This window comes from Haliotis asinina, chromosome 8 (assembly GCF_037392515.1).
Source record: "Haliotis asinina isolate JCU_RB_2024 chromosome 8, JCU_Hal_asi_v2, whole genome shotgun sequence".
NCBI lineage: Eukaryota > Metazoa > Mollusca > Gastropoda > Lepetellida > Haliotidae > Haliotis > Haliotis asinina.
The window spans coordinates 15,351,424-15,366,590 of record NC_090287.1 but is presented as its reverse complement, the minus strand read 5'-3'; the positions used below and the strand labels follow the sequence as shown (position 1 = coordinate 15,366,590).

Below are 15,167 nucleotides of genomic sequence, written 5' to 3'. Positions count from 1 at the left end.
ACACACACACACACACACACACCTAATCTCACCCATGTATTACCAGCAGATCATGTCCTGTGTAGACATCCTCGATAGCACATTGCTAATCCATGACCCATGGAATATTAACAAGGATACATGTATGAACAGGGGAAATGGGAAAAGAACTTGCAAATGAGACGTATAGTGTCAATGTGTTGGTATCGGTGCATATATATCACAACTATGCTTCCACGGACATATTCGGCGGACAATTGGCGTTTGTTAGCTGATGAAATATATATTATTTTGTTATAAATGAAATGATTTAATTAAAAGTTGTTTCTGTGGGTTTTTCATAACGCCGGAGTGTGTATTTATTTATTGCGGAGAGATTGGGTGTCGCTAGAGTACGGGGTCCCATCCCTGCTCCCACCTCCGCATCTGCATGTGATAACCTTGAGATAGAAGGAGCGAGCACTCGGTTGCTGTAAACAGACTTAAATCGCTGAGCTGGCTGTTGTTTGCTAGAGGTGCCTACACAAAGCAAGATTCCAGAAATTCAAATTATGTTAAACGTCTGAATTCTCTGCCAGAGGAGTCAAGACCCCATCTGGTTTCTGTCACCCCTCAAGTATAGTGTATATTACATGCATGACTTTTCACCCCGTAGATCGAGAAACCATAGATGTTTTATCCTTGTCGATATCCTCGGTTCTTTTTCTTTTGGTGGGATAAACACTGGTACGAGTTCAGCAAGTTCAACCGGCTTGCATCAATACCATGTGGGCAATCCATTATGTCACTGCTTGCACATTCACCCAACTGGTATCAGCCTTAGTACACACACACGCGCACACGAGCACACGCACACACTTGTTTTCCGCAACCTATGTTGGTGTAAAGGGCTAGAGAGAGAGAGAGAGAGAGAGAGAGAGAGGGGTGGGGGTGGGGGTGGGGGTGGGGATGTATGGGGAAAGTCTTGATTCTCCTCACATTTCATTCTATGTACAATTACTTGTGGTGAACAAAATCAGAGTCACCTTCGTTTGCTTACATTTCGAGATCCACATATATAATTTCCAACGGCAAGTCACATAATGACAGGAGTGTGAAATGAACAAACACACATTTTTCTCTGTTGGGTGAACCGCTTTCTTGTTTTATATTTGCTACATCTTTGAAACGTATTGCCATTGATTTTTTCCTCTTTGTTTTGCAGTGACAGTCGTCTTGTTTTCCTACACGAAAGCAGCCGTCCGAGTTAACGCCAGAGATCGACTTGCAAGTTTCCATGGTAATGTCCCACGTCACATCCGGTACAAACGGTCAACAGGGTCTCTCGCTGACATATTCGGTCTTACAGATGGAGAAAGTTTCGAGGTTCAAGCAGAAGCAACCACAGCCCAGGGAACCAAACAATTGAAAATGGTCGAAAAATACCGAGGTAAAGATGTGTTTGATACTGTTGTTACCATGACAACTGACGGAGAAACACCTTTAGATGCTCAAGGTCACTTCGTGCAAGAAATCCACAAGGATGTCCATCGACGAGCGCCTTCATTGAAGAAAGATGAACTTTTCGACATCTTGATCCGTCACTTCAAAGATGAAGAACATGTCAATGATATTGGGAGCCGCAAAATACGACGCAAGTTTTACGTGGACGACAACAACGTCGCCCACCGCGTCGCCATGCTGGAGTATCTAATCCAAACCAGGCATGTCAAGAAAAGGCCCACAGGAATAATTAACATAAAAACAGGGGAGATAATCCGAGCATGGGACAACTTGGCAACCTGTCGATCATACATGAGGGGTCGAGTGTTTGGTGGAAATAGAAAAATTGGTAAAATCAAGTATGGTATCTCTCCGACATGTCTTGACCTGAAACAAAGACGTGGAACGTGCTACCTCGAAAATAAACACGTGAAAGTTGTTGACATGTATAATACAGAACTGGACTACCTCACACAGACTGCTAAATTCTACTGCTACAGGCGTTATGGCGACCGTATAAATGGCGCCTACTCCCCAGCACTCGACGCCCTCTACCACGGAACCATCGTTGGTAAAATGTTTGAAGAATGGTTCGATTCCAAACCACTGAATAAAAAGATGATTCTCAGGGTCCACTATTCACATCTGTTCACCAATGCCTTCTGGAACGGCCACAACTGTTCATTTGGGGACGGTGTCCCAGGTGTTTCCTATCCATTCACTTCTCTGGACATAATAGGACATGAGATAGCACACGGAATTACAGAACAGAATTCACAACTGATGTATTTGGGAGAAGCAGGGGCCATCAATGAAGCCTTTTCGGACATAACCGGCGAAATGGCTGAACTGTATGCCGACACGATCGACTGGAGAGTCGGGTATGCCATACAGGTGGATGGGTCAATGCGGTATTTTGATAATAGATCCTTATCTCATGTCAGCGAATATCGGGACGACATGAACACCCACGACACCAGTGGAATATTTAATCACGTGTTTTACCTCCTCGCTCATGAATATGGATTACTCCCTGCCGACGTTTACAGAGTGTTCCTGCACGCAAACCGACTGTACTGGCACCCCATGACGAACTTTCAAACCGGTGCGTGTGACGTCATGCTTTCCGCTTACGACATGGGTCAACCTGGAGAACCCTTTGCACGTGCATTTAAGAAAGTGGGAATCGAGCCTTGTGACCCTGAACATCACGTGCACTACTTACGTCACAACATGACCTTGTTCAATATCACCGTGTCAAATACGACAATGCCGGTTTTTGGCCTCGAAATCCCGTCTTGGGGAGAATCCGTGCATATCAACGCGTCTAGTCTACAGTCAGATATTTACATACGAGTGTATCAACACAAATGGACTGAGATTAACGAAACTACCCCGACTATTGCAGAGGGATATGACATCGTTCAATACAAACTACCTCCTCCCTTTCATATCCACAAGTGTTTAATTCAACTGTCGACAAAGAGCCCCAAACCCATCAAGGACGTTCAAATAAGGGGAGGTTATTCATGTGTGAGTTACTATCGTACCCGCAACCGTCAGAATAATGCATACTACATGTGGGAGTGTCATGGAATAGATGTTGGTCCTGTTTGAACAATGCTTAGAACGTCTCATCTGTAGAATTCGTATAACAGAACGTCACTAAAGGCAGCTTCAGAGTGCAAGGACGATGTCATGAGCACATTATTCACATAGTGAAAACGATGAACAGCTGAATCAATTAATTCAGTGCCAGAAAAACTGTCCGATCCATTGCAGGATTGTGCAGCGATTAGTACGAATAGTGTACATTCTAAGATGCTTCACTAAAAGATCAAAGACTCCGACAATACTTTATCAGGCGATAAAGTACACTTTTTTGCATGGCGTCACATTGTAACGTCAACCCTCATCAAACTGTTTGTTTTCATTTGTGTTCCTGGTAACTTGCGGCTTATCGTACTGGGCAGACACTTAAACAGAACAGCACGTCAGTTAGTCCTGAACGAGGATCGTTCAGTTAGGTCACTGACAGCGTCACTTTGACTCACTCACTCCACATAGTATCGTGTTCATTGAAGCCAAATTATTTTGTTTCATTTGGGCTACTATAATGTTATGGGCTGATGTCGATTTTATCATATACAAACGCGGTTGTCTCGAAATATCACCTGTTGAGCTCACCGTTTATTCGATAATTCGTCGTTATTTTGTGTTTGTGTCGATACTTCGAATAACTCAAAGTATTACAGGGGCCCTTACACCTTCGACTGTTTAAATGTTTGATAATTATACTTGTTTGGAATGATAATATCGTTATTAATACGTGTATCGAAAACATTTTCAGGCTAGCGTATCCCGTTGGTCATATCCCGTAATGTCGTTAACCATGAATCACCCTCGTTTGTCCAGTGTTATTATCTGATTTTGTTTAAACCCTTCCTCGTTTATCACATTCTGTTTAAACCCTTCCTCGTTTATCACATTCTGCTTAAACCCTTCCCCGTTTATCACATTCTGCTTAAACCCTTCCTCGTTTATCACATTCTGCTTAAACCCTTCCTCGTTTATCACATTCTGTTTAAACCCTTCCTCGTTTATCACATTCTGCTTAAACCCTTCCCCGTTTATCACATTCTGCTTAAACCCTTCCTCGTTTATCACATTCTGCTTAAACCCTTCCTCGTTTATCACATTCTGTTTAAACCCTTCCTCGTTTATCACATTCTGCTTAAACCCTTCCCCGTTTATCACATTCTGCTTAAACCCTTCCTCGTTTATCACATTCTGTTTAAAGCCTTCCTCGTTTATCACATTCTGCTTAAACCCTTCCTCGTCTATCACATTCTGCTTAAACCCTTCCTCGTTTGTCCAGTGTTATTATCTGATTTTGTTTAAACCCTTCCTCGTTTATCACATTCTGTTTAAACCCTTCCTCGTTTATCACATTCTGCTTAAACCCTTCCCCGTTTATCACATTCTGCTTAAACCCTTCCTCGTTTATCACATTCTGCTTAAACCCTTCCTCGTTTATCACATTCTGTTTAAACCCTTCCTCGTTTATCACATTCTGCTTAAACCCTTCCCCGTTTATCACATTCTGCTTAAACCCTTCCTCGTTTATCACATTCTGCTTAAACCCTTCCTCGTTTATCACATTCTGTTTAAACCCTTCCTCGTTTATCACATTCTGCTTAAACCCTTCCCCGTTTATCACATTCTGCTTAAACCCTTCCTCGTTTATCACATTCTGTTTAAAGCCTTCCTCGTTTATCACATTCTGCTTAAACCCTTCCTCGTCTATCACATTCTGCTTAAACCCTTCCTCGTTTGTCCAGTGTTATTATCTGATTTTGTTTAAACCCTTCCTCGTTTATCACATTCTGTTTAAACCCTTCCTCGTTTATCACATTCTGCTTAAACCCTTCCCCGTTTATCACATTCTGCTTAAACCCTTCCTCGTTTATCACATACTGTTTAAACCCTTCCTCGTTTATCACATTCTGTTTAAACCCTTCCTCGTTTATCACATTCTGCTTAAACCCTTCCCCGTTTATCACATTCTGCTTAAACCCTTCCTCGTTTATCACATTCTGTTTAAAGCCTTCCTCGTTTATCACATTCTGTTTAAACCCTTCCTCGTTTATCACATTCTGCTTAAACCCTTCCCCGTTTATCACATTCTGCTTAAACCCTTCCCCGTTTATCACATTCTGCTTAAACTCTTCCCCGTTTATCACATTCTGTTTAAAGCCTTCCTCGTTTATCACATTCTGCTTAAACCCTTCCTCGTCTATCACATTCTGCTTAAACCCTTCCTCGTTTGTCCAGTGATATTATCTCATTCTGCTTGAAACCCGAGATTGAAATAGGGAATAGATCAAAGATAATCTTTTATCTGAAAAATGGACGGTAAATAGGGTTAACCTTCGGGAGATAGATTTTGTGCCTCAACCGACAGGGCCTTTGATATGCTAGAGGCCACGCTTTAAAACCTGAAGTACAGTACTCAAAGGTTTGTCACTACCCGCACTCCCAAACCCCACACCTAAGGTGGAGTGCTATATCTATAAAACTACTTCTTTGCATATGCATTTTGTCCCAGAGAGTTTTATTTTAAGAACATGTGTCATATCCTGTAATGCATGTCATAATATTTTGTGTAGATTAGACAAAAGAGAGTCACAATATTTCTGTTGCCGGTGATCACTTTGAAATTGATAGCGTTGTGTTCCGGTGAACAAAATGCAATGTAAAACATATATTTTGCGACCCGGCACAATAAAATGTTTTAACTTACAAAGCGTTTTCTCTGTTGTGTATTGTTGTGTTCGGGTTTTTCAGTAACGATGGTACAAGAATTTATCATTATTCATCTTGATAATTGTTGATATCAATTTCACATGTTCATAAAATGACGCCAGGGAGAAGTTTTGGCGCAGATCTGGGTTTGATTTCACACACGGGCACAATTTCGTAAGATTTGGCGAGAATGTTCCTGAAAATGGTGGACAAACCTTAGGAGTTTACATTTATACCTCTTCTTTTGTTGAAGACCTAAAATGGTTTTGCGTCGTGAATAGATGAGGTGGTGAGGTGGGGAGAGGTGAGATAAGGTGGTGAGGTGGAGTGAAATGGGGCTCAACGTCATACCCAAGAATATTTCGCTCATATGACAACGTGCTTGTATGTGTATGTATGGCTCCTTGTACTAGCTCAGGCTTAAGCTGGTTTATAGTGCTAGCTCAGTGAGTCGACCAGTCCTTGTTGTATCCATTAATTCCGAGCGCCAGGTGGGGACCAACAAGTGCCATATTTTAACGCCTTTTGGTTTGACGCTGACTGGGACTGAACCCGCGACCTTCCGCTCTCCTGGCAGACGCTGTAACCACTACACCGCGGAGATAAACTATACGATAGTGTTACCATGTACCTTGCACTGACAAATAGCGCATTTGTTTGACATCGTACAACGTAAATGAAAACGAGTATTTCAAAACACACAGATACATTCTCAGGTTTTTTTTCCTTGTTAATTCTCAAATATTCATTCTGCTTCCTTATACAATGAGTTCATTGAGTGATCCTTGAAAGTCGGTGTAATAAATATTGGCGACAGTTTGATGGTGTTAGCATCTTCACCGAAACGTCGCTTACATTGATAAACAAAGACGTTGTTTACACGTAGAACTGTCCCCGTTGTTCAGTTATACAATGACAGAAAAAATGCTCCCTCTATATGGAACTATCAGAATCATGGTGTAAGGTTTGACCAAAGGATGGCATGGCGTGGTTACATTTTATTTGTATACAATTCTTTATCCTAAAGAATATACACTCTTCAAAAAAGAAACGCAAAACCCAAATATCAATGGAAATTTGGTGTTATTCAAGGACATGTTGTAGATCAGCGGAAAACAAAGATACATGAATGAAATTTTGTGGGGCAATGCATTGCTATCTTGTCCATATTTCATGAGAATGACAGTCATCACAGTCATTACTGTTGTCCACCAGGTGGTGTTGAAGTCAGTACCTCGTATGACCACCTCCAGCTGCTACCACTCTTCGACACCTCGAATCAGTCGTTGGATGTTTTATTGTGGAATCCTTCTCCATTCCTCCTGCAACATGTGGAACAACTTTTGAAGATTCTGTGGTGGATTACGACGCCAACGTACCCGTCTATCGATCTGATCCCAAAGGTGGATACTGATGTTGTCCTTGGCCAGGTAGTCCACGGTGGCACGTGCTGTGTGGGGCCTGGCGTTGTCCTGTTGGAAGAGCTATGGTTGACGGTCAACAAGGTGAAGGACGTGCGGACGGAGAATCTGGTCGATGTATCGATTGGCCGTCCGATTGCCTTGGACAAGCACAAGTTGAGATCTCCCCCCTCACCATAACACTCCCCCACCGAATCTGTCTGATGCTGTTAGGAGCAAATCGTTCATGACGTCGTCTGTAGACACGGTCTCGCCTAAGGAGATAACTGGATTCATCGCTAAACCATATGCGCCTCCAGTTTGCCAGGATCCATGGCAGCACCGTATTACACCATCTCACTCGTCGACGTCGATGTAGTCCTGTCAAGGACGGGACAACGTTTGGACGTTTGGCACGTATTCCTACTTCTCGGAGACGGTTCCTGATTGTCTGATCAGACACTCTTCAGGATTCAAACTGTTCTTGTGCTGTGTCCCGGGCGATACGATGGCGGTCACATAGTTAGGTTACTCGGATGTACCGATCTTGGGCAGGTGTGGTGCCTAGGTCTTCCTGATCTTGGACGGTCATATGTCGAATTTGTTTGACGAAATCGATCCCACAATCGAGTTATTGTGCCATCTCACACTTTGATTCTCCAGCTTGCAATCGTGCAGTTGCCTGATTTCGATCGGCAGCATTGAGACGTCCCATTTTCCTGTACAGTATTTGCAAAGATCGTGGATGAAATTGTGAGATTCATTTGGGTTTTTTATAGTCACATGCTGTACTCATGCTTTGCACTTGAGAAACAACCATTGTGTCTGATATTAGTGCTGCATGACATCCACGCATATCATGACAATCCTGATTGATAAAGCCGTCCAAAATCATTTTGGTTGAGTTTGATCAAGCATGTTCTTCTAACACATTCCAGAAACAATGTGCAACCCTAAACAAATGTTTGAGTTTACATATGTGAACAAAAGTGTAAGTATCATTTTGAGTTTCATTTTGCGTTTCTTCTTTTTAAGAGTGTATTTTGATTTTGCTTCGGGTTTCAAAAGTGGGTCTTTATTTCCGAATCTGTGACCAACTTTAAAAGAACAACCCAAATCGTTTAAAACCCCGATACCTGAATGCCAGAACAAGTTCGCTCAGATCACCTGGATGTAACACTACACTACTGGGTACGACTATCCCGGTTAGAATTGATCTCCATCAACCCATACTTATTGTAAGAGGTTGCTAACGTGATCTTGTATTCTGGCTCGCTGACTTGGCTGGCACTTCATACGTAAATTGATGCTCATACTGTTGATCACTGGATTGTAGAGTCTCGATTAGGCGGCTATATATCTGGAATATTGACGAGTGAGTTCAGTTTTACGCCGCTCTCAGCAGTATTCGGTGGTCTGGTGGTGGTCTGTAAATAATCGAGTCTGGACCAGACAATCCGGTGATCAACAACATGAGCCCATGACATGTGGCATCCAAGTCCGCAAGAGTGACCACCCGTTCCCGTTAGTCGCCTCTTACGACAAGCACAGTTACCTTGTATGGCAAGCATGGGTTACTGAAGGCCTATTCTACCCCGGGACCTTCACGGGTCAAGGAGCAAAGCAACAACAAAGGCAAAAGAACACAAACAAGCCAACCTACCGACCATACAGAACAAAAACAGGCATGTACTTAGTTTTGTACGTCAGTATAGATACCCACTCACACACCCACTTACTTATCGTGTTCTACGTCACTAACAGCTGTATGGCATTCTTAACTTGTGAGCGCATGTGTGACCCGCGCATCAATTCTTCATGCCCAGTTTTTTGTCTCTTCAGGACGACAGAAACCTGTGATCGTTGGGTCGCTTGTTCAAGAACTGTCAGGAGCTTGCCCGTGTTCCTGGATGTCATGTGGCTTTCAAAACAATTTATTCACGTGCTCACTTGTTTAGTATCGACAGTAAATTCACGACTGTCATAACACAGGATAACTTCATGATTATTATCACACAGAATAGCTTCATTACTGCTACAACACAGAATAACTTCATGATTATTATCACACAAAATAGCTTCATTACTGCTACAACACAGAAAAACTTTATGGCTATTGTTACACAGAATAGCTTCATTACTGCTGTAACACCGAATAACTTCATGGCTATTGTTACACAGAATAGCTTCATGGCTGTTACAACATGGGATACCTCATGACAGTTATAACACAAGACAACGTCATGGTCGTTATAACACAGGATAATTTCTTGACAGCTATAACAGGGTAATTTCATGACTGTTATAACAGGATAATGCAGTTATAAGACAAGTTAAGGTCACGACTATATAACACAGGATACCTTCATGGCAGGGATAACACAGGATAACTTCATGACTCATAACATAGGATAACTTCATGGCTGTTATAACACAGGATAACTTCATGACTCATAACATAGGATAACTTCGTAGCTGTTATAACACAGGATAACTTCATGACTCATAACACAGGATAACTTCGTTGCTGTTATATATAACACAGGATAACTTCAGGACTCATAACATAGGATAACTTCGTGGCTTTTATAACACGGGATACCTTCATGACTCATAACATAGGATAACTTCGTGGCTGTTATAACGCAGGATAACTTCATGGCAACTTCAGGCATATTGTAACAGAAGAAAACTTCATGACTGTTCCAACACACTATTGGTGTAACGTATAGACAAACAATAAGCATTTTCGCATTCAAAAATTTCTAAAATTTCTATAACGAATATACAAGTTCTACAAATATGCACATTCATAAGAAATCACTGCCAAATGCAGAGTCAATTGTACGTGTGGAGTGGCATGACGCCCTTTGAAATCCTGATAAAAAGAGCACAGCCAAGAGTGAAAGCCAAGCATAGTTGGTCTGGTCTAGTAAAGTCATATTAGCAGTCGCGCAATTTGGAACCAGAACGGGTTCTTTAATATACGGAAATCTGGTACCTAAAGTAAGCTGGGCAGAGTCTTTCATATCGCGAGTAAGCTAGCAAAGGGAGTCCGGAACCAGCTTAGTACCGGAAGTAGCGCCTGGCCAGACAGGCGTACTAGGGCAATCGGTACAGAATCAGATCGTCAGATCGTGGCCATCTGACACTGGCAATTACCACTCCGAGGAATGAACAGTTACATATCACAACACCAAAACCAAAATTGAAAGGGTAATAAAAGGGCCTAAAATGCATACTATTCCTGTTAAAATGTAAATGAGACCAGAAGCGTGTTTCCAATGTTTAAAAAACAAGAACATATAGTAGAATAATTACTAGTCCTGAATTTAACAACATGTCAGTCAAGTTAAAACGTGATCGGAAATTCCTCTCGGGTCTCTTTTCAAACAAGAAAAAGTTAAGTGGATTCTGCAATTTCGCTCAACATTTTATGACACATGTTATTTATGTGTTTTAAATGATTGACTTGAAAGGTTCAATATCATGCATGACTGCAAATATGTAGTTGTTCCTTTAATATTTATACTTTCAATTTCAGCTATGGCGAATGCTTATAAATGGTCTAATAGCCAAATCTCTGGCACCGCAGCATTCATTTTTTCATCCCTACTTTACTTGGTACTTTTTTTCTTTATTAAAGAAAACTTCCAGTATGAGGGAACGCTGTGGCGATACAACATTATGTTTAAAAAATGAATATGCTATAACTTTACGTTATGGATCTGTAACGGTATTTATCTATATCTATAACGGTATTTATCTATATCTATAACGGTATTTATCTATATCTATAACGGTATTTATCTACATCCATAACGGTATTTATCTATATCTATAACGGTATTTATCTACATCTATAACTGTATTTATCTATATCTATAACGGTATTTATCTATATCTATAACTGTATTTATCTACATCTATATCTGTATTTATCTATATCTATAACGGTATTTATCTATATCTATAACGGTATTTATCTATATGTATAACGGTATTTATCTATATCTATAACGGTAGTTTGCACATAATTATTGTTTATTTCACTAGTTGTCATTTTGGATATTTGCGAGAATGTATGGTGTGTCATCAAAATACCAATCATTTTAGATTTCGGAATGTCATGAGAGCACCTTGGGTGGTCCAGTGGTTTAAGCGTTTGCTCCTGGCGCCAAAGCCACAAGGGCACATAGTATGTTAATCGGGAGTATTTTGGACGACAGCTTTAAACGATACTCACAAACACAGTTTTTAAGAATACAGTGATCGTCAAATACACTATGAAGGAGCTAATGTGTTTGAGTGAACATTCCCAAGCAGCCGAATCTTGCTCAAAATATTCTGAAATATGCTGCAGTTGTGTGCCCTTTCCTTTTCTCGTTATTTCTCAGATGAAACATTGACTTTACATGTGTGTTTGGTGGGTGCGACCAGTGAAAGAGGATACGCTCCCATTTCCGCGGCTATGTCGTCATAACGTTTTGATAGAGTTTCATAAACACATGCTTATGATTTACATTCTTCATGATTACAGCTTATTTTATTTTTGTTCTGCGAATAGCTGCTAAATTGCCGTTGCGGCTTAAAACAGCATTTACTCACTCACTTGCTGTCGTGTTTATGCATAGAACTAACACTAAAGGCTGGAATGTGTCATGCTAATGTTTAACTCATGTGACAAACTAAAGCATTGACGGGCATCGGATGCTGTACTGGTGTTGAGTTAATCAATTCACTTACAGCGATAGTTTATGTGGGGCTGTGAGTGGTTGAAAAGTCTCAACGAAAACAGATTCGGTTGTCCTCAACATCTGACTGACTGACTGTCTCACTCACTCACTCACCCACCAACCCAATCACTCACTCACTCACCCACCAACCCAATCACTCACTCATTCACTCACCCACCAACCCACTCACTCACTCACTCACTCACTGTGTCGCTGAACAACCCACAACCCTTAGTATAGCCATCCGAAAGCGTGTGATGTCCCAATAATCCGACGATATAGCACAGTATGCATACGTGATTTCCCTTATTCGGCCAATGTTCTCTTAGGTGTATATCCTAATGCTCACCAACACATGCATTGCATACCGCATATTTTCATTTGGAAAACACCGAAAAGCTGATACAAAATAGATGCCTGATTTATAAAAATGAAATGAAACAATGCATACATTAGCCTTGGGATAATTATTAGGGTATGGGTCACTATCAATTTTTGATTTTACATTCTTTATCGGATAAATTCTTCTTTCAAACAATAGATAGTTTCGGTTCACAGAATGGTTGGTTAGGTTGTTATACCAAGGTATGCGAGTGAGTGAATGAGTTTAGTTTTACGCCGCACTCAGCAATATTCCCGCTATATGGCGGTGGTCTGTAAATAATCGAGTCTGGACCAGCCAATCCAGTGATCAACAACATGAGCATCGATCTGCGCAACTGGGAACCGATGACATGTGGCAACCAAGTCAGCGAGCCTGACCACCCTATCCCGTTAGTCGGCTCTTACAACAAGCATAGTCGCCTTTTAGGGCAAGCATGGGTTGCTGAAGGCCTAGGTATGTGAGACCTTGTCAGCTGTTAATGCACTTTCACATATTTCTGATAAATGTGTGATTGTGTGAGGTGTAGACTTCACTGCATTAGGTAGATGTGGGCGATAACAAGGTCTTTTAAGTAAACTTACAACTAAATGGATAACACCCTCTGGTTTATTGCCCATCGACGTAAACTTTATGGGTTAATGAATATCAGTTCTAATGAAGGTTTTCACAGGATGGGGTTGTTGAACCACCTGAATCCCTGTGGTATATACGTTACATATATTAAGATGCATTATAATGTGTTCGGTGCTTTTAAGATAAAACATAATGTGCTCGTTGTTAAAAATATTATTTGTGTTACTCTGCTGTGCCTCTTAGTATTAAGATGGGAAAATGTCATAATGTTGACGGAGCATATGTTGTATGCAAATTGAAAACTGAAAAAGCTCTGTTGGTCACCGAGGTGATATTTATACAAGGACTTTTAAACAACAGTATTAACTGACCCAACGGTCACCAGACAAAACAGGTAATACTTCATTGATCTGACCTGAGAACGGCGAGTCTGGTATATGTTATATAAGATATGTAGTCGTATGAGAGATCGGCGATGTCGTATGCTCCATTTGTATATTATACGAATGCTTCTTTTCAGTCCACATGCACACACACACACACACACACACACACACACACACACACACACACACACGCACGCACGGACCCACGCGCGCTCACACGCGCGCACACGCACATGCACACACGTGTGACGAGCGAACGCTTTAACCACTTGGCTACCCCACTGCATGGTACATCTGCTATTCCACAATACTTAACAAATTCACGTTCATCGTAATTCTTCACATAGATATCATCATATGTTTGAACGTCGAGCAGTCTGATGAGGCAAGGAAAATACATTTCTTTGAGATATAAGCGTTTGACAATGTATTAGAACATAAAATTTAGTTGTTATAGTCGAAAATATGGCTGTTACATAGCTTACATTCTTTGGAAAGTTTCTTGCGTGACGAGACCTTCACATAAAGTTGTAAACAGAAGCCACAAAACCATTTAAACGTCCATAGGAAATCATTTGCTAAAAACGAAGTCGGCTGTATAAGTCTGACTAAACTAACGTCCAAAAGAGACTAGAAAAGTGTTAAAATACTTTCTCATAAATGTAACAAAGTCAAATCGAAATCTGCGTAAATGATTCAAGCCAATGACGTCATCGGCGTCGAATGTGTTGTGTATACGTGTGATCAGCGGACAACAAGAAGAAGACCAAGGGTAACTAGTAACAGTACCTACAGAGGCCTGCTGCTGACCAATGAATACCGAAGAGTAAGATGGGCAAGAATGGTTCAGTCCCAAAAGACAGACCTCCCAAAATACATACATGTCTTAATTTAGAAATCATAATACATTACGTGAATTAAATGAAACTATCATTAATGACTAATGTTGTCCCTGGGCAATTTTCTTTATATATATATATAAGTGTTCATAATATTTTTTGTGGAAGATCAAATGTATAACCTTTTACTGAATATTAACAGCGTATATACCTACAGTTTCTGAATATTAGATGAGCGATTGTTTGTGAGTATTATATTTCTTAATAATGTTGCAGAATATCTATGCATACATAAGGGATGGTTCATAATTCATGGCTGGGGTGGGTGGGGGGGGGTGTTGATGAATTTAAGGGGTGAGGGGCGGGGTGTCACCCATTTTTGTTCTGGGGAGGTAGGGAGGTCATCAAATAGAAGACATTTACATGGACGCTTATGTTTATGTGATACCATTCTTTCGAAAATTGCGTTTCTTTTGCTGTTTAGTATATAATAGACGAATGGTATCTATAGGCGGATCCAGAGGGGATGGATGGGGGGGGATGGGGAGGTAAGGGGTGCGCAATCCCCTTTTTTGTCCTGAAACTTTGTTATATGACCCGTGACGACGGATGGAGTTGTCCACCCCCCACATCCCCCCTCTCTCACACACACACCACCAACACTCCCCCCCCCCCCCCCCCCCCCCCCCGCCTAAAAAAGCTGTATCATCCCCTGTTACAATTATACACAATAACACGCATGAAGGGTGAAGGCCCTTGAGAGAGTTAATCTATAACACGATACCATTAAGCCTACTGGGCCCAAACATTTAGCTGCCAGCTGTTTGAGAAGACGTCTTAAGGTCATTTGTAGATGGTTGGGGTGTGTGATAGAAAGTGGAAAGATTTTTATATAGATTTAAGATACATACATACACACACACATACATACACACACACACACACACACACACACACACATACCTACGTACGTACGTACGTACGTACGTACGTACACACATACACGTGACACACGTTATTACACGCAGGCGTTTTGTCACTCCACTGTAGAGTAAAAATGTCGGAATAGTGTGAAAATGTAT

The 15,167-nt window shown here is 41.2% G+C and overlaps 2 protein-coding genes across 3 annotated transcripts in view; one reads left to right on the top strand and one right to left on the bottom strand.

Annotated features, from left to right (window-relative positions):
• Positions 1 to 3,167, top strand: part of LOC137293621 (elastase-like) — a 43,405-nt gene extending 40,238 nt beyond the window's left edge. For both annotated transcript variants that reach the window (XM_067824270.1, XM_067824269.1), the window contains exon 2: positions 1,184 to 3,167. In XM_067824270.1, the coding sequence (XP_067680371.1) occupies positions 1,184 to 3,078 (1,895 nt within the window). In that variant the 3' untranslated portion in view covers positions 3,079 to 3,167. The remainder of the gene's footprint in view (positions 1 to 1,183) is intronic.
• A 691-nt stretch (positions 3,168 to 3,858) lies between these two features.
• LOC137294470 (autotransporter adhesin AIDA-I-like) lies at positions 3,859 to 7,758 on the bottom strand. The gene is made up of 5 exons (XM_067825493.1): positions 7,699 to 7,758; positions 7,146 to 7,238; positions 4,845 to 5,267; positions 4,382 to 4,714; positions 3,859 to 4,251 (listed from the first exon to the last, which is right to left on the bottom strand). The coding sequence occupies exons 1-5, from the start codon at positions 7,756 to 7,758 to the stop codon at positions 3,859 to 3,861; spliced, it is 1,302 nt and encodes a 433-aa protein (XP_067681594.1).
• Positions 7,759 to 15,167: the final 7,409 nt, after the last annotated feature.

Coding starts and splice junctions, on each gene's coding strand:
- LOC137294470 (XM_067825493.1), bottom strand. CDS start 7,758: ATGACCGTCCAAGATCAGGAAGACCTAGGCACCACACCTGCCCAAGAT. Junction 5,268..7,145: donor GGGATCAGATCGATAGACGG/GTACGTTGGCGT, acceptor GGGTTTAAGCAG/AATGTGATAGACGAGGAAGG. Junction 4,715..4,844: donor AGGAAGGGTTTAAACAGAAT/GTGATAAACGAG, acceptor GGCTTTAAACAG/AATGTGATAAACGAGGAAGG.